The following is a 21,772-nucleotide window of genomic DNA, read 5'->3' on the forward strand; positions in this document are numbered from 1 at the left end:
GTTGTTTAACTTAACTTTAATTGCAACAGTGTTCCAGGCTCCAGCCACCGCCACATCCACCCCGCACCAAGGTCCCAGCTCCCAAGATCACTGAGTTGCTTCATCCTCTCTGGCGGGACTCGTGGCTTTTGACTTGAATCGTTTTCAGCTGTGAAGAGGAAAACATCTGACTTTCCAACATAAGTGGCGCCCACAAAACTCTAAGCTTTTACCTTAAAATTGTTTGAAACGTTAACTTGAAATAGAAAGTGCCGCTTCCCAGGATAAAGGCCAGGCTGACTCTAGCACTCCCAAGCCCCGAAAACCCAGGAGGGAATCCCAGATCCCGCGCTGGAGTCGGCCCCGCCCACGCCTGTCCTCTCCGCGCGCCTCGTATCTATGGTTACCGCCAGTCCCTGAGACCCCGCCTCCCTCTCCCTCCGACCTTACGCCAGCCGGGCTTCGCTCTGCGCCCCGCACAGGCCCCGCCTCTTCCCTTTGCGCGCGCGCGGTTGCCTGCAGACCCGGAAGCGGGTTTCGTGGAGCGGTGGCCAGTCTGTGGAGTGTGAGTTTCGTCTTTCTTGTTTAAACCTGCGCCTCGCAGTCTCCCCTCCTCTGTCCCCGGGGTCTGGGGGCCGCTAAAATCTCCGCACCACCTCCTCCAGTCCGAGTAAATTCAGACGTCTCCGTGGGAGGCCGGGGGCTTCCCTTTTTGTTTGGAATTCGCGAGGTGGATGTTCGCTGCTCTCTGCCCCTAGAGGGCAGCGCCGGGCCGCCCCCTCCGTAGAGGCTGGTCCTTACCTGCGTCCTGAGATTCTGGAGAGCTCAGCCCTCTCCAGAGGCACGCTCACTTCCTCTCACCTCGCGTCTTTCTCAGCCGGCTACTCTTAGTTCCCCAGGCCTCACCTTGTGCTGGGGAGGACTAGAAAGGGCCTGTCTTGAGACAGACCGTGCACCCGGCGCTGGATAATGTGTTTTTGTGGGAGGTGGGCATCCTGTTACACCCCACTTCTGGGTGAGAGGAATCCGGAGGAGGGGGACTGCCCATCTTAAAAACAAAAGTCAGTTATTTTACCAGCAAAATGATTTTATTCTGGAAGAAGCAGAGGAATTGCAGTTCGGGACATGCATGGAGTGGTGAATTATTGGCAAGTTGGGAGAGAAAGGGAAGGTCAGCTCTTATTTTTAGGAGGAAATTGGGGAGGGTTTTTTGTTTTTTATTTATTTTTTTTAAAGAGAGAGCACGTGCGCGAGAGCACGAGCGGGGGACGAGCAGAGAGGGAGACCGAGAATCCCAAGCGGGCTCCGTGTTGTCAGCACAGAACCTGATGAAGGGCTCACACTTAGGAACTGCGAGATCATGACCTGAGCTGAAATCAAGGAGTCGGAGGCTTAATTGACTGAGCCGCCCAGGCGCCCCCGGGGGGAGTTTTAAACGGAAGTTCATTGGAGAAGAACAAGAGTTGAAGGTTGTGGCGGTTTTTCAGTGGCTGCAAGTGGTGGTCAGTGCGTCTGTTGGTGGGGCAGGAAGGGATCTTCCTTTATTTTCTTACAAGCGGGAGATGAAATTCCCGTGTGAAAAAGGACCTCCCTTGTTAAAGTAATTCTTCTGTTCGTTCTTCCTGCTGGTTAAGCAGGCTACCGGGAGTGGTACTTGCCAGAGAGCTCCCACTTCAGGGTTTCCCTACTCCACTTTAAATGAGGTTTCCTTATTTATTTTCACAAGACCTACCGAGAGAATTACCGAAAAATGAATGAGGGAGAACCAGAAGCAGATGGCAAAGTAGCAGCAGTGGGAGAAAAGAAGGTTGAGAAATTTAGAGTAAAAAGGAAATCTCCAGAGGGATGATGGGGAGCAAAATGTAGAGAGGGGCCACAGGAGCGTGGGTAACAAAGGGGAAGGCACTTCACTTGGAGCCAAGGGAGAGGTTGAAAGAGTTGGAGTCCTGGCAGCCTGCGCGATGTGGTGCTGAGAGGAAAGAAGGGGCCAATGGGAGGAGACCAGAGGAACGGAGGGAGAAACAGACTTGGGAGAAACAGCCGGGAGGGAGCCCAGCAAGCTGGGGGTGCCAGAGAGTGGGGACAGAGGGAGAGTAGCAGGGAAAGAGCACACTTAACTGGGAGAGCAGATGCGAGCTGGGGAGGAAAGAGAAATGCATGAAGATTGGGGATAATCAGAAAGATTGGGGAGAAAGCAACAAGAAGGGGAACAGGTTACATAATGGGTCAGAACAAGTGTGCAAGAAGAAACCCAGAGGAGAGAAACGGCGGGACAGGAGAGGGGAACAGAATGAGCAGAAACCCAAGGGGAAAATGGAAAAGCAAACCAAAAAAAAAGAAAAGGGGCTGGGGGAGAGATAAATATTGAGAGAAGGAAAGACAGTAGTGAGCAAAGTAATCCAGATGAATGGTGAATTGGTTGGATATGGATGATGAAGTATGTTACGTTACGTATGGCTTTATAATACAATACACTTAAAATTAGAATAAATTATGCAGATAAGGGTGAGGATTGCAAAACTCCTTTCTAAAAAGCCTGTGCATCTTATAATTATTTGCTTCAGAATATACCTTCTATTTGCAATCCCTGTTCAGCCAGGAAGGCAGAGACTTCATTCAGTCATGGGTCACCCTCTTCCCTTTGCCTGGGCTCCGAGGATAGAAGTGGGGCAAGAAATGGCCATCATCACACGCTGCCTTTTTATGGAACATGAAAACTGAAAACTGTTGCTTCTTTGTAATGGATTTTACTTTTTTCTTCCTGATTTGCTTATATTTACATCATTTTCCTTTTTGAAGCTTGAAATACATCTTTATACTTTCCTATAAATAATTAACTTCTGAAGTGAGCTTTGAAGGCATCCTATAAACAGTTTCTGGCATTCTTTTCTAAGCATGACCTTGCCATTTTTAAAAATTTTGGTCTCATACTTCATTGTTTAAAAAAAAATTTTTTTTTTAACTTTTTTAAGTACATTGTGTGGTTCAGACAGGTCTGTAAGCTCTCTCTTTGTCATGTATATTGAGAACTTTCTTTAGTATCTAGTATAATTTTAGACTGTTCCAGTGTGTACTTCGTAAACATGTCAGTAATCTCTTATGTAAGTCGAAACCTGGTTTAAGCTGTCACTTTAATATTCAGTTTTCTTACCTTTTATGTGATCTTTTGAAACAGTGGGCCATGAGCTACCGAATAGATATTCCCCTCAAGTTCCTCTTGCCTGCTTTTTGCAAATATTGAAGAATGGGCTGATTTACTTGGAAAGGTCACCTAACAGAGCCCATCTGTTCCTGGTGAGGAAATTCGTGTCTTGTTTCTATAGGTGGCTGCCTTGCAGTGTTTACAGCAGCAATTCATTATGTGTTCAAAGTTCTGAATTTTGTAAATGTTTTAGTGTGATGTTCTGGATAAGGGGAGTTTAGTGCCTGAGCACACAGCGATTATACCTTGAGATAAAAGTTTCCTAAGGGCTCCAGGCTGGCTCATTTGGTAGAGCGTGTGATTCTTTTTAATTTTTTTTTAATGTTTTTATTCATTTTTGAGAGACCAAAAGAGACAGCACGAGCAGGTGAGGGGCAGAGAGAGAGGGAGACACAGAAGCAGGCTCCAGGCTCTGAGCTGTCAGCACAGAGCCCAGACACAGGGCTCGAACTTAGAACGTTGAGATCATGACCTGAGTCACTTAACCAACTGAACCACCTAAGTGCTCCTAGCGTGCGACTCTTGATCTCAGGGTCATGAGTTCAAGCCTAACACTGGGCTTAGAGATTATTTAAAAAGAAACAAATAAAGGAAAAGAAAAGAAATGGAAGTTTCCTTAGCCCAGACATGTGAAAGATGGTCCTGGAATTTTTAAGAGAGAAGAGTGATGTGGGCAAACTCTGCCCACTGGGCCATTCAGGCCACCCTATCAGAATTCAGTTGTACCCAGTTTTGCTTACTCAGCGCAGACCTTCTCAGGATAACTTGGTGGAATGACTCCCTTGTGGGCCTCAGTGAGCCCAGCTCAACATGGAGATGACGGACTAGACAGACACTGAATTTGAGCAACGCTGAGCCCTGAATTCATTGGCAGAATACAATGCATATCTCATGTGGCAGTTCTTGGACAGAGTGCCCAGATGTCAGTAGAATTGTAAATGGGTCCCAGTCCTCCAAAAATGAAACACAGAACACTAGGATGGAGGCAGAGACACAGACTCTGAGTCACAGACCATCTCTCTGCAACAGGGGTGACTCTCTCGGCAGAGTATGTCCCTCCCTGGCATCGAACCCTCTGCTGGCTCCATCATCACCAGGACAGAATACAGACTCACTGTGGCTGCACAGCCCGAATCGTCAGGCCCTGCCAGTGTCTCCAGCCTCGTCCTGGGACCTTACCCTCTCCTCACAGCTCGCTGTGCCCCAGTCACGATCACCTTTCCTCTGTTCCCAAACACCAGCCTTTTCTGTCACAGGTCCTCGTCCCTGCTCTGACCTGATGTCCCTAAACCATGTCAGCTCTGGCCCTTTCTCCTTCAGGTTTAGGCTCAGAGATGGCTCTCCAGGCTCTCCAGCCCGACACTTCAAGTGCCCTTCCCCAGCCATCTGTCGTGTTATGCAGGTTGAATCGTCTCCATTGAGTCTTTCCTGTTTTGTCTCAGCTGGAGGGAGCACGAAGTCCCTCCTTCCCAGGCTGGCGGCTGCACCTCACTTTGGGCTTGGGTTGAGCTGCCGGGCCCGTGGTAGAGCTGAGTAGTCCTCGGGGAAGACCAAGGAGGCCGGGCAGGTGGTGATGCTCATGCCAGTATTTGTTCTGGGAATTTCAGTTAATGGATCGAAATCTCCTGTGGCTGCTTATTTACTCAAGAGCAGAAGGACGAACCGGGGCCTGGAAGGCCCTACAGACCAGGGGTCCCCACGTGTTCACCTGCTGCGTCACTGCCCTTCACCAGCTCCCAGGTGGCCCGGGCTGTGCACGTCACCAGGGACCGGCTGCATCCTGGGCGGGGGCTTGGCTTCCAGCAGTTATCTGCTCAGAGTCAAGAGTCTCAGTTTCCCTTCGGGAAGGGTGAGGACGAGGTCAGGAGCCTCAGGGGACATAAAATAGGCACCACGAAGAACTAGAGGTTCTTGCAACTTGCTGTGAATGGGGACGGGAGACCTGGTGGCCTCTGGGAAGAGATCTGGGGCCTCTCTGTCCTTTGCGTCCCACCGCACTGGATCCGGCCAACCTTTGACTGTTTTTCAACTGGACTCCCTGTTGTCCTCACTTGCTCACAAGTGTTCCCTGGCGGGGCCACCTTGTTGGTGTCCATACTGAAGACCCGGTGTCCTTCACTCTGCACTCGTGTCCGTTACTGGTGTGGTGCCCGTGCCTCTTGGCCCAGTTTGCTCAGGCGCATGTGGAGGAGAGGTGGGAAGATGGGGAAAATGGAAGTGAGGCGAGAGGGGTGTGCGGGAGGGAAGCAGAAGCAAGTGTGGGCCCCCAGATGGCCCAGTGAACGTGTGTGCGCGTGTCCCGGGCATGGCTGTGGGGTGAGGGGTGTGTGGACCTATTGGGAAGGGGTGTCTCGGTTCCCGCGGGAGCGCCTGGAAGTGGTTTGTGGGTGGTTGTGGGGCTGCATGGGTCCGTTTGGGGAGCCGTTGTCGTGGCCCAGGTTCCCCCGGACCCAGATGCTGAGGCTGAGATTTGCCAGCTGGGGTTTAATTGGGAAACTTGATGACACTTGAGGAGACATGAAAGGAGAGGGATTAGGCAGAGGCATGTTCCCCTGTGATGTTCGAGCCACAGGGAGCTCTGGCCGCAGCTCATGGTGCCTCGGTCCTAGGGGTTGGGGGGAATCTGGGAGGTGCCCCCCAGCATCTGTTCCACACAGTAACCTGTGTGGAGTCTGTGCAAGAATCATCGTCTGACACAGGACTTGGAGGGAAGGTCTCAGAGAACCTTCTGGATTATTCTGTGTGGCAAGTCAAGAAGGATTCAGATGCATTTTGGAAGATCTAAGTGAGAATTTTGAATGTTTAAGAAGATATTGGGGTCTCATGGGGGCTCATGCATCCTTGTAGACATCTGTTGACAGGTAGGAGAGTGGTCTGAGTGAAGGACTCTTGACTCTTTTTTTTCTTTAATCTCGACACCCAATGTGAGGCTCGAACTCACGACCCCAACCAAGATCAAGACTCGCATGTTCTACTGACTGAGCCAGCCAGGCGCGCTGGATTTGGCTTTCTGTGCCTCCCCTGCACCTGGTCAGCTGCTCTGTCCCTCACGATGAAGACTGTTCCAAGGGCAAACAATACCCCTGCGCATTTCAGTGCCCCCAAATGAAGGCCATGCGAGAGGTTGCACCACCGTCGTCTTGTGTGTTGCTGAGCCAGACTGTTCCCCGGTCGCCAGCCCCACCCACTGCCTCAGGACCGGATGGGATCCTTCCTCCACTCCATCTCGAGTTTGTACGTGTCAGGAAATAATTTCAGTCAGCACACGCAGATGGTGGTTTCGCCCGTCTTCCACACGCACGTGCACGCCTCCCCCCAAAGCCTTTTATTCACTGTCTCGTTGAATCTTTAAACCCAAACATTCTCAGGGCGTCTGGGTGGCTCAGTCGGTTAAGCGTCCAACTTCGGCTTAGGTCGTGATCTCGAACCCCACGTTGGGGTCTGCGCTGACCGTACAGAACCTTCTTGGGCTTCTCTTTCTCTCCCTCTCTCCCAGCCCCTCCCTGCTCATGTGCTCTCTCTAGCTCGTTCTCCCTCCCTCCCTCCCTTCAAATAAACTTAAAAAAATTGTTTTAAATAACAAAACATTCTCTGTTAACTAATTTCCCCTCTGGTAAGCCCTTCTCTTTCTTACTCCCTTTCATTTTTTTTTTCATGTTTCAAGTTTTTATTTAAATTCTAGTTTGTTAACATACAGCGTAATATTAGTTTCAGGAGCAGAATGCAGTGATTCATCACCTACATACGACACCCAGTGCTCAGCACAACAAGTGGCCTCCTTAATGCACATCCCACCCCGTGCTCCCTTTCAGGACACAAGACCCTTAAAAGCCTGCTTCCACTGTCTTCACTGTCTTCAAATCTGGTCTCCACTCGTCTCGTGAACCCCATCTGGTCAAGCTTTCAACAGCTACCGTGCCCCTGAGACTTTGTCTTTCAGAGCCACAGCGACCCCATTTCTCAGTCCAGGATTGAATGTCCTGTCTTTATTTTGCTTTTCCTGTCAGGGGCAGGTGGCACATGTGACCACTCCCTCTTCCTCGACACACTTTTTTTCTTAGTTTGAGGACATCTCGCTAAGCTTTACTGCCCTATTTACCTGTTGGTTTCCCCGATCACTGGTCACCTCTTAGCTTCCCTGCTGGTGTCTGCTGAACTCCCTGGTCTCCGAGTGTGGGGCACCCCGCAGCTGAGTCCTTGAACCTCTTCTCTCTGGCTACACCCCTGCCTTTCCTTATCACTTCATCTCCTGGTTCTCAGCACCACCTGCATGTCTCCTGGTTTCCACTTCCACCAGACTTCTGCCCTGGACTCCATCCCGTGTCCAGCCGCCTCCACATCTCTGCTAGGACATCTGGGGCACATCCATCTTAACTTGTCCAGAACTGACTTGACCTCCCCCAGTCACCCTCCCCCTGCACCCTACACATTTTGGTTAAGGGCAACCCTCTGCTTCCTGGGGCTTAGTGAACAGCTTGGCATAATTCTAAATATGAGATACTACATTATTTGTAAATATTTGTGTACGATGAAAAAAATCTGATGTTTGCTTCAAATGAGAGGAGGAACATATCATTTCTTTCAAGACACGGGGGGCAAATGTTGGAAGACACGCAGTTGGTTAAGTGTCTGACTCTTGATTTTGGCTCAGGTCATGATCTCGCGGTTCGTGGGTTCATGGATTCGCGCCCTGCATTGGCCTTTGTGCTGACAGTGCAGAGCCTGCTTGGGTGTCTCTCTCTCTCCCTCTCTCTCTCTCTCTGCTCCTCCCCCCACTGGTGGGTGCTCTCTCCCTCTCTCCAAAAAAATAAATCAACATTAAAAAAACTAAAAAAAAAAAAAAAGGTAGGGTGCAAATGTTAGAAGACACGCCCTTCCGGATCTGCCTCCCCAGGCCCCTGTCTGTCCTCCTCCCCTGCTGGTCTCCTCACCCCACTGCTGCCACGTAGGCCTCTTCCCCTCTCCTGGGGCCAGGCTTGCTCCTGCCTGAGGGCCTCCCAGGGCCTGTCCCTCTGCCTGGAACTGTGTGGCCCCTCAGAGGCGGGTGGCAAACACGCTCCCTCCCCTGGGTCCTCGTTCTGATGCCACTTTCTCAGAGGAGCCCCTTGGACACCCTCCCGGAGAGTCCCTTCAAATGGCCAAGGGGAGACAGGGCCTGATCTCAGTCCTAGTTAAAGTGCCTGGGGGGTTTCTGATGTGTCTCCAGCGCTGAGCACCAAGGCTGTGGTGCTGCATGTCTGAGGCTGACATCAGCTCCTGACCCAGGGAGAGGTGAGGGGGCCCCCGCTCTGCGTGGGGTGTGATCGGGGCGGGCCTGTGATCTGCAGGGAGGGTCAGGTCCCGCTCAGGTCCCCACTGATGCCGTGTGCGGGGGAGGGGGGGGGCTTCACCAGGGCGGGAGCCGGTTCTGAAGAAGAAGGGTGGGAAGGTCACTTGCTGGCCTCTGGAGGAGTCCACTGTCCCGGGGCACCCCCCGTGTTTTCACACGGAGAGGCCTTCCCGTGTGAGGCTGCAGGACGGGAAGGACCCAGACTGACTCAAAGCATTAAGCTGCATTTTCTTGACACTTAGGATTGAATTCCCAAGCCTGATCCTGCCTGAGGAAGAATCCTGGAAAGGGAGGAAGAGCAAAGGAAAGGAGTCGGGAATGGCCGTCTGTCAGGTGAAGTCATATCCTGGGTCGATTTCCTGTCTCTCATTCCTGCAAGGCCCTTCTTGGACTTGCTAACCTTGTCTGAGTCTGAAGTGTTTGTCCACACTCCCCCAGGCCTTCCCCCCACCGTCCCTCTCCTCTGCACTTAGATTCCAGCTCATCGTGACCCAGGGACCGGAGCCTATGAGGAGGGTCCTCTGTGTCGTGGAGAGTCGACTCCTCTTACTTCAGTAAATTTGAATGTGTGTGCGTGTGTGTGTGTGTACGTGTGCGTGTGCCGGGATGCACAAGCCTGTAGTATTTACAGACATTATCGTTACTTCATAAATAAGTTGTTTAAGAATTTTTGAAGTTAAATCTTAAGTATTTGCATGGCTTTACATGTTTTCTACACTATCACATTAATGAGTTAAATAGCACAAGAGTGACATTTATGTGCGTGTGCGTGTGCATGGACAGATACAATGACCATGCTGTTAGCCTTAAACTTGTCTCTAATTGTTTCAGGAATCCCCCTCTCAACATTCTTTTCATGCTATCTGGTATATATGTTTCGTTGTTTAGGTTCAGTTCCAAAGCCTAAATATCTGGGTTCTGGAGCTTTTTCTGCCATTTCTTAGAGCATTTGACCTTGGGCAGGCTTCGGGGAATGTGTGTGACACAGTTGTCTCCTCGGTAAGATGGGAACAGATCTGTCTATGATGAGTGATGTCGATGTCAATGGGAGTTAGTGTGTGGAAAGCATTTAGCATGATGGCTAGCACGTGGGAAGTCTTCAAGAGCCTTTACTCACCGTGGCCTTCCTCTAAAGCCATCATGGGTGTTGTCTTCTCTGAAGATAACACTCATGCCTTTGCTCATCTAGATATTGAATATCACTCATTGTGACATTGATAGATATCACAACATGATGGATAACACTTCTAGATAACCTTGTATTGATTTTCTATTTTTTTAAAAAAATTTTTAATCTTTATTTATTTTTGAGAGAGAGAGAGGGAGGGAGGGAGGGCACAAATGGGGGAGGAACAGAGAGGGAGACACAGAATCCAAAGGAGGCTCCAGGCTCTGAGCTGTCAGCACAGCCCGACGTGGGGTTCGAACTCATGAACTACAAGATCATGACCTGAGCTGAAGCCTGGTGTTTAACCAACTGAGCCACCCAGGCGCCCTATTTTTTTTTTTAAGTTTATTATTATTAATAATATTATTATTATTATTTTTTTAGTAATCTCTGCACCCAACGTGGGGCTCAAACTCACAACCCCAAAATCAAGAGTCGCATGCTCCCAACGGGCACCCCTGATTTTCTGTTTTTATATTTCTTTTTTTTTTTTTTTTTCTCCAACGTTTATTTATTTTTTGGGACAGAGAGACACAGAGCATGAACGGGGGGGGGGGGGGGGGGGGCAGAGAGAGAGGGAGACACAGAATAGGAAACAGGCTCCAGGCTCTGAGCCATCAGCCCAGAGCCTGACGCGGGGCTCGAACTCACGGACCGCGAGATCGTGACCTGGCTGAAGTCGGACGCTTAACCGACTGCGCCACCCAGGCGCCCCTGTTTTTATATTTCTTATATTGTCCACAAAAATGAAAAAAGCCATATTAGTTTAGAGGCCATCCTAACCTCTTATGGGAACGTGTAATAAGCCAAAATTGGAGACACTTAACTTGCTCAGAAATACCTTACATAGATCTGTAAGAAAACCTACTTCATCTGAATTGATCCTTACACATTTCTCGTCTTCCTGTTTTGTGTGCAGATAACTCTCCCCGTAGCTCCTTGGTGAAATGTGTTCTCATTTCAGGGATGGTTGACCTTCAGGGATGTGGCCATAGAGTTCTCTCAGGAGGAGTGGGAGTGCCTGGACCCCGCTCAGAGGGCCTTGTACAGGGACGTGATGCTGGAGAACTACAGGAACCTGGTCTCCTTGGGTGAGGAAAATTTCCCTCCAGAAGTGGAGATCTGCCCTTGTGTGTCTGCATTCTCCCCCTTGGAGCCCCTGTCTTACTTGCTGAGATTGAAGCCCTGTTGCCTCAGATACGAAAAGCCTCATGACGTGGCATCTGGACTTCACACTTACGCTTTTGTCAGATGATTTGCACACTTAATCAGGCATGCTGCCGGAACTTAAGTATGCGTAAAACCTTATGAAAAGCTTAAAATACCCAATTCCTTTTTTTTCTCCCCCTGTGCTGTTGATTCACTGGTTCTTACAAGAGACTGAGATCCTCGTGTAAACTGTTCTGTAAGTATTCAGAGGAGGCAGTCAGAGGATGAATTTTTTGTTTTTTAGCTCTACTGAGGTGTAACTGGCAAAGAAAATTGTAATATTTTGAAAGGGTACCCTGTAGTGATTTGACATCCATATACATTGTGAAAGGATTTCCATAATCAAGTTAATTAACACACGTTACGTCACATACTTACTTTTTAAAAAATTTTTTGGTGAGGACACTTAAGTTCTATTCTCTTAGCAAATTTCAATTATACGATATTACCGACTGTAGTCACCATGTGGTACGTTAGCTCCGCGGACCTTGTTCACCACGTGGCTGAAATTTTGTCCCCTTTTACCAACCTTACCCCATGTCCCCTATGCCTCCCCCCTCAGCAGCCACCCATCCTACTCTGTTTTCTAAGCATGGCTTCTTGCCTGGTCTCCACACTCCCTCCCTATTACCCGTCTTACATTTTGGCCACACACCCACACTATAATTCCTACAGTTAATTCCTGTAATTCCATCGTGGGACAGCATGATGGTGTTTGCCACGTCAGTCCCTTCTTTTTTCCCAAGGTTGGAATTCTGACGGCCCTGGCACATTTACCCCTCCGTGGATTGGCAAATACCGTCGCTTCTCTCGTGTGCTCATTACCTCCTGCCCTCCGCTCCTGACCTTCCTTCTTTCTGGCCTTCCCTCACACGGTACCTCGATCTGGATAGACCACACCGTTCCTTACTAGCTTATGAATTGTGTAGAACTTGAACACCCTGATTCCCGCAGGCCCCCCTCACCAGCCACACTACTTACCACGTTAAGAAAGATCCCTGCTTATCCACTGTATCGCTGTTTCAGGACATTACAGAAATCCTTATTGCGGGGGTGACAGGGTACTCGGGGTGGCTAGGTAACACTGTTAGCACAACACAGCTCTGGTGTCTCCCTCAACGTGTTTATGTTGAAGCTCCTGATCTTGACTGTGATTTGCAGGCGTTTATGCATGAGCACACTTTGTCTGAACCCGCAGGCCCAGGTCAAATCCTGTTTCTCATACTTACTTTCTCTATGAATAAGGGTTAGAAACACAAACCCCATGTGCCTACTGTCCCTATTTAAAAAGTGGTGGTGATGTACTTCAAGGCTTTTAGCCATGTCAGCGCTATTAGAAGGCTTAACATATTCCGTGTTTTATTTTTTTTAATTTTATTTTTAATTTTTTAAAATTTATATCCAAATTAGTTAGCATATAGTGAAACAATGATTTCAGGAGTACATTCCTTAATGCCCCTTACCCATTTATCCCATTCCCTCTCCCACAGCCCCTCCCATAACCCTCAGTTTGTTCTCCATATTTCTGAGTCTCTTCTGTTTTGTCCCCCTCCCTGTTTTTATATTATTTTGTTTCCCTTCCCTTAGGTTCATCTGTTTTGTCTCTTAAAGTCTTCCTATGAGTGAAGGCATATGATTTTTGTCTTTCTCTGACTAATTTCACTTAGCATAATACCCTCCAGTTCCATCCACGTAGTTGCAAATGGCAAGATTTCATTCTTTTTGATTGTTGAGTAATACTCCATTGTGTGTGTGTGTGTGTGTGTATACATACACCACATCTTCTTTATCCATTCATCCATCGATGGACATTTGGGCTCTTTCCATGCTTTGGCTATTGTTGATAGTGCTGCTATAAACATGGGGGTGCATGTGTCCCTTCGAAACAGCACATCTGTATCCTGTGGATAAATGCCTAGTAGTGCAATTGCTGGGTCGTAGGGTAGTTCTATTTTTAATTTTACGAGTGACCACCATACTGTTTTCCAGAGTGGCTGCACCAGCTTGCATTGCCACCAACAGTGCAAAAGAGATCCTCTTTCTCCGCATCCTCGCCAACATCTGTTGTTGCCTGAGTTGTTAATGTTAGCCATTCTGACAGGTGTAGGGTGGTATCTCATTGTGGTTTTGATTTGTAAAGCTATTCCGTGTTTTATAGTGAAGTCTCAGAAATTCCTTGACTTTTGTAAGATACGGCAGCCTTCTGTCATGATTTTGATCAGATGGTCTTTTGTCTGTGCCTTGGCTCAGCCTGCCATAGCAAGTACCAAAACCAGATGGCTTAACTAATAGAAATTTATTTCTCACAGTTTCGGAGTCTGGCAAGTCCCAGATCTTGGTGCTAGTCAGTTCAGTTCCTGATGAGCCTTCTTCTGGTTTAGAGCACTGCCTTCTTGCCGTGTCCTTGCATGACGGAAAGAGTAAGGCAGCAAGCTCTCATATCTCTTCTTGTAACGGCCCTAATCCCATTCGCGACCCTGCACTGTCATGACCTGGTTACCTGCCAAAGACACCACCTCCAACCCCATCATATTGGGGTGGACACAAACATTCAGGCCATGCAGCCTGCACTATATTTTGTATGTTTTTATTCTACAATTCTGTCCAAACATTGTTTGATCTGGCCTTCATTAATAAGATTTTCACGCACAAACTCATTATTACATATACTTTGTGGCCAGTGAACTAAAAAATTAAAGAATACTACATAGATAGGGAATTGATTAGCTGTTACATAAGTGCAGGCCAAAACTCATAATTGTGATTTATGGGGTGCCTGCCTGGTGCAGTCAGTAGAGCATGTGACTCTTGATCTCGAGGTTGTGAGTTTGAACTCCCTGTTGGGCATAGAGATAACTTAAAAAAAAAATCATAATTGTGATTTCTGACTTCTTTTCCCAATTATGTTAAGTATTTCCCTGACTGGATACTTCAAAAATGAGTGGTCTTAACATAAATTCCAGTTTTCATATTGTATGCTGGTTCTGGAATAGAAGCCCTTGCTTTTTTTTTTTTTTCTCTCAAGAGAGATTTGTTGAGAATTCCACAAACTATAATTTTGTATCATTGTGGTTGCTTATTATTTCAGTCCTGCTTTTACTCTAGGTTACTAGAATGTTTTATTAACTGTCGTTATGACTTACAGATGATGGTTTTTTGGTATGCACGGTGCAGCATCGCCGACTTATACTGCTTGTTAAAAATGGCCATTCTGAGGAAATATAGTTACATGACTGGTATTCAGAAAAATATTTTTATAACATTGATTAAATTCTCCCTCATTTCCCCAGTGCTACTATAGTTTTCCAATTCTAAATTGCCATTTATTTAGATAGCGCGCCTCGGTGGCTCAGTCGGTTAAGCATCCGACTTCGGCTCAGGTCATGATCTCAGTGTTCGTGGGTTTGAGCCCCATGTCAGGCTCTGTGCTGACAGCTCGGAGCCTGGAGCCTGCTTTGGATTCTGTGTCTCTTTCTCTCTCTGCCCCTCCCCGCTCGTGCTCTGTCTCTCTCATCTCTCAAAAATAAATAAATGTTAAAAAAAATTTAGATTACTCATTAGATAAGTTTGTTCTGGATTATTTACCATTAGAGTATATCATGCTGTGCTTTAGAATTAGTGCCCAATAAAGATGCAGTAAATATGGACAGTACTTTTATCTCTTCAAACGTGAAACAACCATATATTTTCTGTGAAAAATTGGCAGGTAATGGTGTGCCATTTCCGAACATGATGAGAAAATCCCCCTCTTTTCAGGGCTAACGTAAGTTTGCATACTGTGATTTTTTTTTTTTTTTTGCCATTGATTATTTAATTTTTTTTTTTAATGTTTGTTCATTTTTGAGAGATGGAGAGAGACAGAGCATGAGTGGGGGGAGGGGCAAAGAGAGAGGGAGACACAGAGTCCGAAGCAGGCTCCGGGCTCTGAGCTGTCATCGCAGAGCCCGATGCGGTGCTCAAACCCACGGACTGCAAGATCATGACCTGAGCTGAAGTCGGACACTTAACCGACTAGGCCACCCAGGTGCCCCAACATTGACTATTTAAAGTAGGCTTTAAAATCAATTTGAATTACATGTAATTACCCTTTTATATTAAAGAATCCTGTACCTTTTGTGTTCCTAAAAATTGAAAGTCATGGTTGCAACATTTCATAACTGATCAATATATGTAGTACTTTTGGTGTAATATGTTTTTCAATATGAGGTTTTTCTGTAATTAATTGGAAACCTATGGTTCTTTATATCTCGTAGCTCTCTCTCCCAAATGTGTGATCAAGGAACTACCACCAAAAGAAAACAGTAATACAGGGGAAGTATTGCAGACAGTTATATTGGAAAGACATGAAAGCCGTGACGCCGAAGATTGTGGCTTCAGAGAAATCCAGAAAAGTTTTCATGACTCTGAGTGTCAGCGGAGAGACGGTGAAAGAAATTATGAAGGTGTGCTCGTGACCCTTAACAAAAACCTGACTGGTAGAAGAGACGCAGGAAATGAGCCGATTGAAAACAGGTCTGGACTAAGCTTTCAGTCACGTCTGGCTGGCGTGCAGATACTTCAGACTGAAGGGAAAATTTACGAATGTCACCAAGTGGCGAGGTCTGTCAACGATAGTGCCTCAGTTTCACTACTTCACACAATTCTTCCAAGAGTCCCGACCAACATCTCTAACGAACGTGGGAATGATCCCTTGCGTTCTTCATTACTCACACAGGACCAGAAAGCGCGCATCAGGGAAGAACCTTACACACGTGAGGAGTGTGACAAAGCAGTGAATCCCGGTCTACACCCCACTAGACGTCAGGTAATCCAGACAGGAGAGAAACCGTATAAATGTGACCTATGTGGGAAGGTCTTCAGTCGCAACTCGCACCTCGTACGTCATCACAGAATTCACACCGGAGAGAAACCTTACCACTGCAATGAGTGTGGCAGGGCCTTCAGTGAGTGTTCAGGTCTTACGAGCCATCAGGTGATCCATACGGGAGAGAAGCCTTACAAGTGTAATGAGTGTGGCAAGGTCTTCAGTCAGAGCTCAGGCCTGGTGAGTCACCGAAGAATTCACACGGGAGAGAAGCCTTACAAGTGCAACGAATGTGGCAAAGCCTTTACCTATGGCTCACAGCTCACTAACCACCAGGTAATCCATACCGGTGTGAAACCCTACAAATGTAACGAGTGTGGCAAAGCCTTTAATCAGAGCTCACATCTCACTAGACATCAAATAATCCACACGGGAGAGAAACATTACAAGTGTGACGAATGCGGGAAGGTCTTCAGTTACGATTCACACCTTGCGCGTCATCGCAGGACTCATTCTGGAGAGAAGCCTTACCAGTGCCATGAGTGTGGCAGAGCCTTTACTATGCTGTCGAGCCTTACTTACCATCAGGTGATCCATACTAGAGAGAAACCTTACAAATGTAATGAATGCGGCAAGGTCTTCAGTCAGAGTTCAAGCCTGCCTAGTCATCGGAGAATTCATACTGGAGAGAAACCTTACCAGTGTGATCAGTGTGGCAGATCGTTCATTCAACGCTCCAACCTCACTAGACACCAGATGATCCATACTGGAGAGAAACCTTATAAATGTAGTCATTGTGGCAAGGTCTTCACTCAGAATTCAAGCCTTGTAAGCCATCAGAGAGTTCATACCGGGGAGTAATCTGACGAACGTAGGGAGTGTGACAACGCATTTGATTTGAAGTTCAAGCACGAATCGGCATCAGAGAGCCCACACTAAAGAGAAATCACATAAATGGAACGTGTGCGGCAGAGGACTTACACAGGCTTCGCAACTCACTAGACATCGGGATCTACATCTCTGATAAAACCACATTAATGTAATGTGCATGCTAAGGCTTCTACCCATGGATCAAAACTACAGAACATCACAGGGCCCACACCGGAGAGCAGGCTTACAAATGTAATGAATCTGAGAGGGCTTTTTTTCAAACATCCTGCCTTTGATGTCTTTGATGACAGAGCGTGAGTGGGGGAGGAGCAGAGCGAAAGGGAGACACGGAATCTGAAGCAGGCTCCAGGCACTGAGCTGTCAGCACAGAGCCCGACGCGGGGCTCGAACTCACGGACCGCAAGACCGTGACCTGAGCCGAAGTCGGACACTCAACCGACTGAGCCACCCAGGCGCCCTCAGAGAGTTTCTATGAGGAATAAAATAATGAAATCTCAAGTTCTCTAAAGTGAGATACTGGAATAGTACACACCACAGGATAATTGGTTTTTTTCAAAATACCACAGAATAAAGTCAAAATGTGTTAAAACTCCAGATGGGAAGATAGATAACACAGAGATAGAGCAAAGGTATATGGATACTGAGGATAATGTTCTATGGAATCTTTTCTGGTTTAAAGTATTATTGTTTTACATTTCACATTTAAAGCTATGATCATTTTTGAGCTAATATTAGTACAGGTATGAAGTTTTTATGGAGTTTTTTTGTTTTTTTTAAATTCTCTTAGTTTCCTTGTTACCTTTGTCCGAGCTCAATTGGAAGTACTTGTGTGGGGCCATTTCTGGGTTCTCTGTTCTTTTCCATTGATTTATTTGTGTCTCACTCCACGAATACAATGTAGTTTTGATTACTTTTTACTATATTAGAAATCTTGCATGAAGATTCTGACCACTTTATTCTTTTTCAGATGCTCTAGCTATTCTAGTTCCTTTGCCTTTCTTTATAAATTTTAGAATAATCTTGTTTGTATTGTAGAAAATACCTTGATAGAAATTACATTAATCTGTCTATCAATTTGTAATCGTTTGACATCATTTCTATGTTGTATCTTCCAGTAAATGGCTGTGGTAGGTCTCTATTTGTGTAAACTTTTATAGATTTTAGCATCAAAATCCTGTTAATGTTTTTGTTAGATTAACATATGTTTGTACTTTTTCCTTTTTGAGCAATTGTACATATAATTGTATTTTTAATTTCAGTTTCCATGTGTTAACTGCTACTGCATTGAAGTAATATAGATTTTTTTAATGTCGATCTTGAATATCTAGAATTTACTAATCTTAAGGGCGCCTGGCTGGCTCAGTTAAAGAGCATGCAACTCTTGATCTCCAGGGCATGAGTTTGAGCCCCACTTTGGGTATAGAAATTACTAAAAAAGTAAATAAATGAACTTAAAAAGAATTTACTAATCTCACTTTAGAGATTTGTAGCTTCTCTGGGCTTTTTTCTTTCTTTTTTTTTTTTTTAAATGTTTGTTCATTTTTGAGACAAAGACAGAGCATGACCAGGGGAGGGGCAGAGAGAGAGGGAGACATAGAATCTGAAGCAGGCTTCAGGCTCTGAGCTGTCAGCACAGAGCCTGATGTGGGACTCGAACTCACAAACCGCCAGATCATGACCTGAGCCCAAGTCAGACGCCTAACCGACTGAGCCACCCAGGAGTCCCTCTTTGGGCTTTTCTGTGTACACCATTTCACTAGCTTCCTAATGTGGCTGTAAAAAGTTACCCCAAACTAAGTGAATTAAAACAATAAAATTTATTCTCTTTTACTTCTCAACATAAGGTGTCTAGAATGGATCCACAGCACTGTTAGCCTTCTTGATATTCCAGGGAGGAATTTGTTTGCTTGCACTTTCCAAGTTCTGGAGACTGCTTAATTGCCTTGCCTGATAGCCCACTTCCTCTAAGGTAACATCTTAACATCTGTCCCCATCCTGCTTCTATCAGAGCAATGACTTCTCTGTCTCCAACTCCACTTATATCCTTCTTATCACACCCTCCTGATTATATCATGTCTACCAGGTAATCTAGGATCATCTTGCATCTCAGGATCCTTAACTAGGGCACAAGGACAAACTCTTTTTGCAAACTCTCTTTTGACATAGAATGTAACCCTCACGGGTTATAGGGATGAGGGCTATCCTTTTGGTGGGGGGGAGAGGCGTGGGGAGGCATTCATCTTACTGCAACTGCAATACCTTCTGTTGATGGGTACATTATTAAACCTTCCTTTCTGGTCTACATCACTTTTCTTTCCTTATTTCATTGGCTCTAACTTACAGTACGTTGACTAGCAGTGGGAACAGAGGACCCCCTTATCTCCAGTCTGTGGGAGAACTATTCACTCTTTCACCCTTAAGATTGATGTTTGCTGTACGGTAATTTTGTAGCTGTTCTTTATTGAGTTGAGGAAGTTTCCCTTGGTATGTTGAGTTCTGTATATATTTTGAATATTAACATCCTTTCAGATACATAGTTTGCAAATATTTTCTCCCATTGCATAGATTGTCTTTTCACTCTTGATGGCTTCTTCTGCTGTGCAGAAAGAAGTTTGTCCCTTGTAGTTTGATGTGGTCACGCTTGCCCATTTTAGCTTTGTTCCCTCCTGCCTCCCCATGCTGTTGGGGTCAAACTAAAAAATCATTCCATAGGCCAATGTCAAGAAACTTTCCCCTGTTTTCTTCTAGGTTTCAGGTTTTACACTTAAGTTGTTGACACATTTTTTAGTTGATTTTTAAGTGTGATGTGAGATAAAAGTCCACTTTCAACTTCTGCATAGGGATGGACACCCAATTTTCCCGGCACCGTTTGTTGAAGAGACTATTCGTTGCCCCATTGTGGGTTGTTGGCATCCTTGTTTGCACATCAGTTGACCGTAAATACATTAAGATATTTTTCTTCCCTCTGAAACAGCCTCTTAGGGAATTTGGCTCTCTCACCCCTCCCCTTTGCCTCATCACGTTCTTCCTCAGAACTGCTATGAGGAGAATGGGTTTGGGCATTGGGGGGCCCTCCTGCAACAGATGCAGATAAAAGGGTGCAAAGGACGTACAGGTTGGTAAGTGGGTTTGTGGAGTTTTTGTGGCTGGAGCCTGTGTTTCAAGAGTTCCTTGTAGCACCAAGTCTTCCACTCCTAAAGGGCCCATTGGTTGCTCCACATAAAAATTAAAATTCATGGGGCACCTGAGTGGCTCACTTGGTTAAGCGACCAACTCTTGGTTTTGGCTCAGGTCATGATTTTGCAGTTTGTGGGTTCGAGCCCCACGTTGGGCTCTGCAGCTGGCAGCACGGAGTCTGCTTGGGATTCTCTGTCCCTCTCTCTCTGCCTCTCTACCCCTTACAGTCTCTATTTCTCTCAAATAAATAAGTAGATAAACAAAAACATTAAAATTCATGAAGACAAATGAACAAACCATCAGAAAATCCCTTGGTACCATTTCTGTCTATTCCTCTCTTCATGTTTGTTCATTTGTTCATTATTTTTTTTAAGTAATCTCCGTGCCCAACATGGGGCTTGAACTCACCACCCTGAGTTCAAGTTGCATGCTCTACCACTGAGCCAACCAGGTGCCTCTCTTCATGTATATTTAGCAACCAACACACATAAGATCATTTTAATTATCAACAATAAGGTGAGCTGTTTCACACAGCACTTCTGAGACCAAACGTGTGAGGTTTTCCCTACACCAACCAATTCTCCAGCTCTCTGGACACCAACTGGGTGTCTTACAATTAATTCAGTTCTGAAGCCAACTGGGAATTTCCACAGACCACAGAGATTAACGACTCAGTCTCACAACACTGCCCCCACTTCAGATGCCAATCACAAGTCCTGGGCCTCTTGTACTTCTGACCAACTGGCTATAAATGGCTACAAATTCCAGTATATTCTTTTTTTTTTTTTTTTAAGTAGGCTTCATGCCCAACAGTGAGCCCAGTGCAGGTCTTGAACTCATGACCCTGAGATCAAGACATGAGCTGAGATCAAGAGTCACTCAACTGACTGAGCCATCCGGGTGCCCAAAATTACAGTATAATCTTGAGTAGAAGTGGTGATATACAGGGTTCAGTTCTCAATTCTTTACTCCTGATCATAACAGAAACGCTTCTGACATTTGGCTGTCAAAGTTCTGTATTCATTGTAGATGGATACTATAGATCAGATTAACTTTCCTCCTCATGTTATGTACTGAACACACATTTATAGTTTAAATATAATAGTGTTTAAATGTTTAAAGTGCTTTTCTGAAGTTACTAGCATAATGGAGATGTAATCACATCATCGGGTGTATAGTACCACAGTATATTAAAATTCAGGCATTACTAGAGTAAAACCTTTTTAGTCATAGTGCATATTCTAATGATTCATTTTACACCGCATTCCAGAAGTCAAACTGCTTTCTCTTTGATATCCTAAGATGAGGGATATACTAGCAATACTACATTTTTTTTTTTATGTTTTCTTCTGTTCTGAAAAAATTTTGTCTGTAAGTGGGGAGAACTGTGAATAAATACCTTGAAAAAGTGGGAAAGTTTCCTGGAAGGTGATCAGAGTCCTGTTGAATATTTCAAAGTTTTCAAGTTATGGATGCTTTTTTGATTTCTAATTCTTAATTCCATTTTAATGATCTATCTGCATGGAAACTATTCTTCTCAGTTCTCAAATTAGTAAAGATAAAGTTGTTCACAGTAATTCCTACAGGTTTTGAAAATCTCTTATCAATAGTCTCACTGTAATTAGTATTCATAAGTACTAATACTAATAAATATAGTTTAATTAGTATTGTTCATGTGCCTATCTTTAGTCAATATTTTATTTTTTTTTTTTTAATTTTTTTTTTCAAAGTTTATTTTTTTGGGGACAGAGAGAGACAGAGCATGAACGGGGGAGGGGCAGAGAGAGAGGGAGACACAGAATCGGAAACAGGCTCCAGGCTCTGAGCCATCAGCCCAGAGCCCGACGCGGGGCTCGAACTCACGGACCGCGAGATCGTGACCTGGCTGAAGTCGGACGCTTAACCGACTGCGCCACCCAGGCGCCCCTAGTCAATATTTTAAAAGATTTACCTGCTGTATCAATTTTGATAAGACATTAGTTTTATTCTACTTTTCATTATATTCAATATAAA

At 45.7% G+C, this 21,772-nt stretch overlaps 1 protein-coding gene across 1 annotated transcript; it reads left to right on the forward strand.

Moving 5' to 3' along the window:
- Window positions 1-489: 489 nt before the first annotated feature.
- On the forward strand, window positions 490-21,431 carry LOC112851188 (uncharacterized). The gene is made up of 4 exons (XM_086688408.1): window positions 490-544; window positions 8,753-8,843; window positions 10,643-10,769; window positions 15,141-21,431. Exons 2-4 carry the CDS (start codon window positions 8,829-8,831, stop codon window positions 16,550-16,552), a joined length of 1,554 nt encoding a protein of 517 aa, XP_086544534.1. The 5' UTR covers window positions 490-544; window positions 8,753-8,828; the 3' UTR covers window positions 16,553-21,431.
- The last annotated feature ends 341 nt before the right edge of the window (window positions 21,432-21,772 follow it).

The sequence above is a fragment of the Puma concolor genome, chromosome E2, assembly GCF_028749965.1.
Source record: "Puma concolor isolate L17-30 chromosome E2, mPumCon1.1.hap2, whole genome shotgun sequence".
In the NCBI taxonomy this organism is placed as follows: domain Eukaryota; kingdom Metazoa; phylum Chordata; class Mammalia; order Carnivora; family Felidae; genus Puma; species Puma concolor.

Coding starts and splice junctions, on each gene's coding strand:
- LOC112851188 (XM_086688408.1), top strand. Junction 10,770..15,140: donor CAGGAACCTGGTCTCCTTGG/GTGAGGAAAATT, acceptor TATATCTCGTAG/CTCTCTCTCCCAAATGTGTG.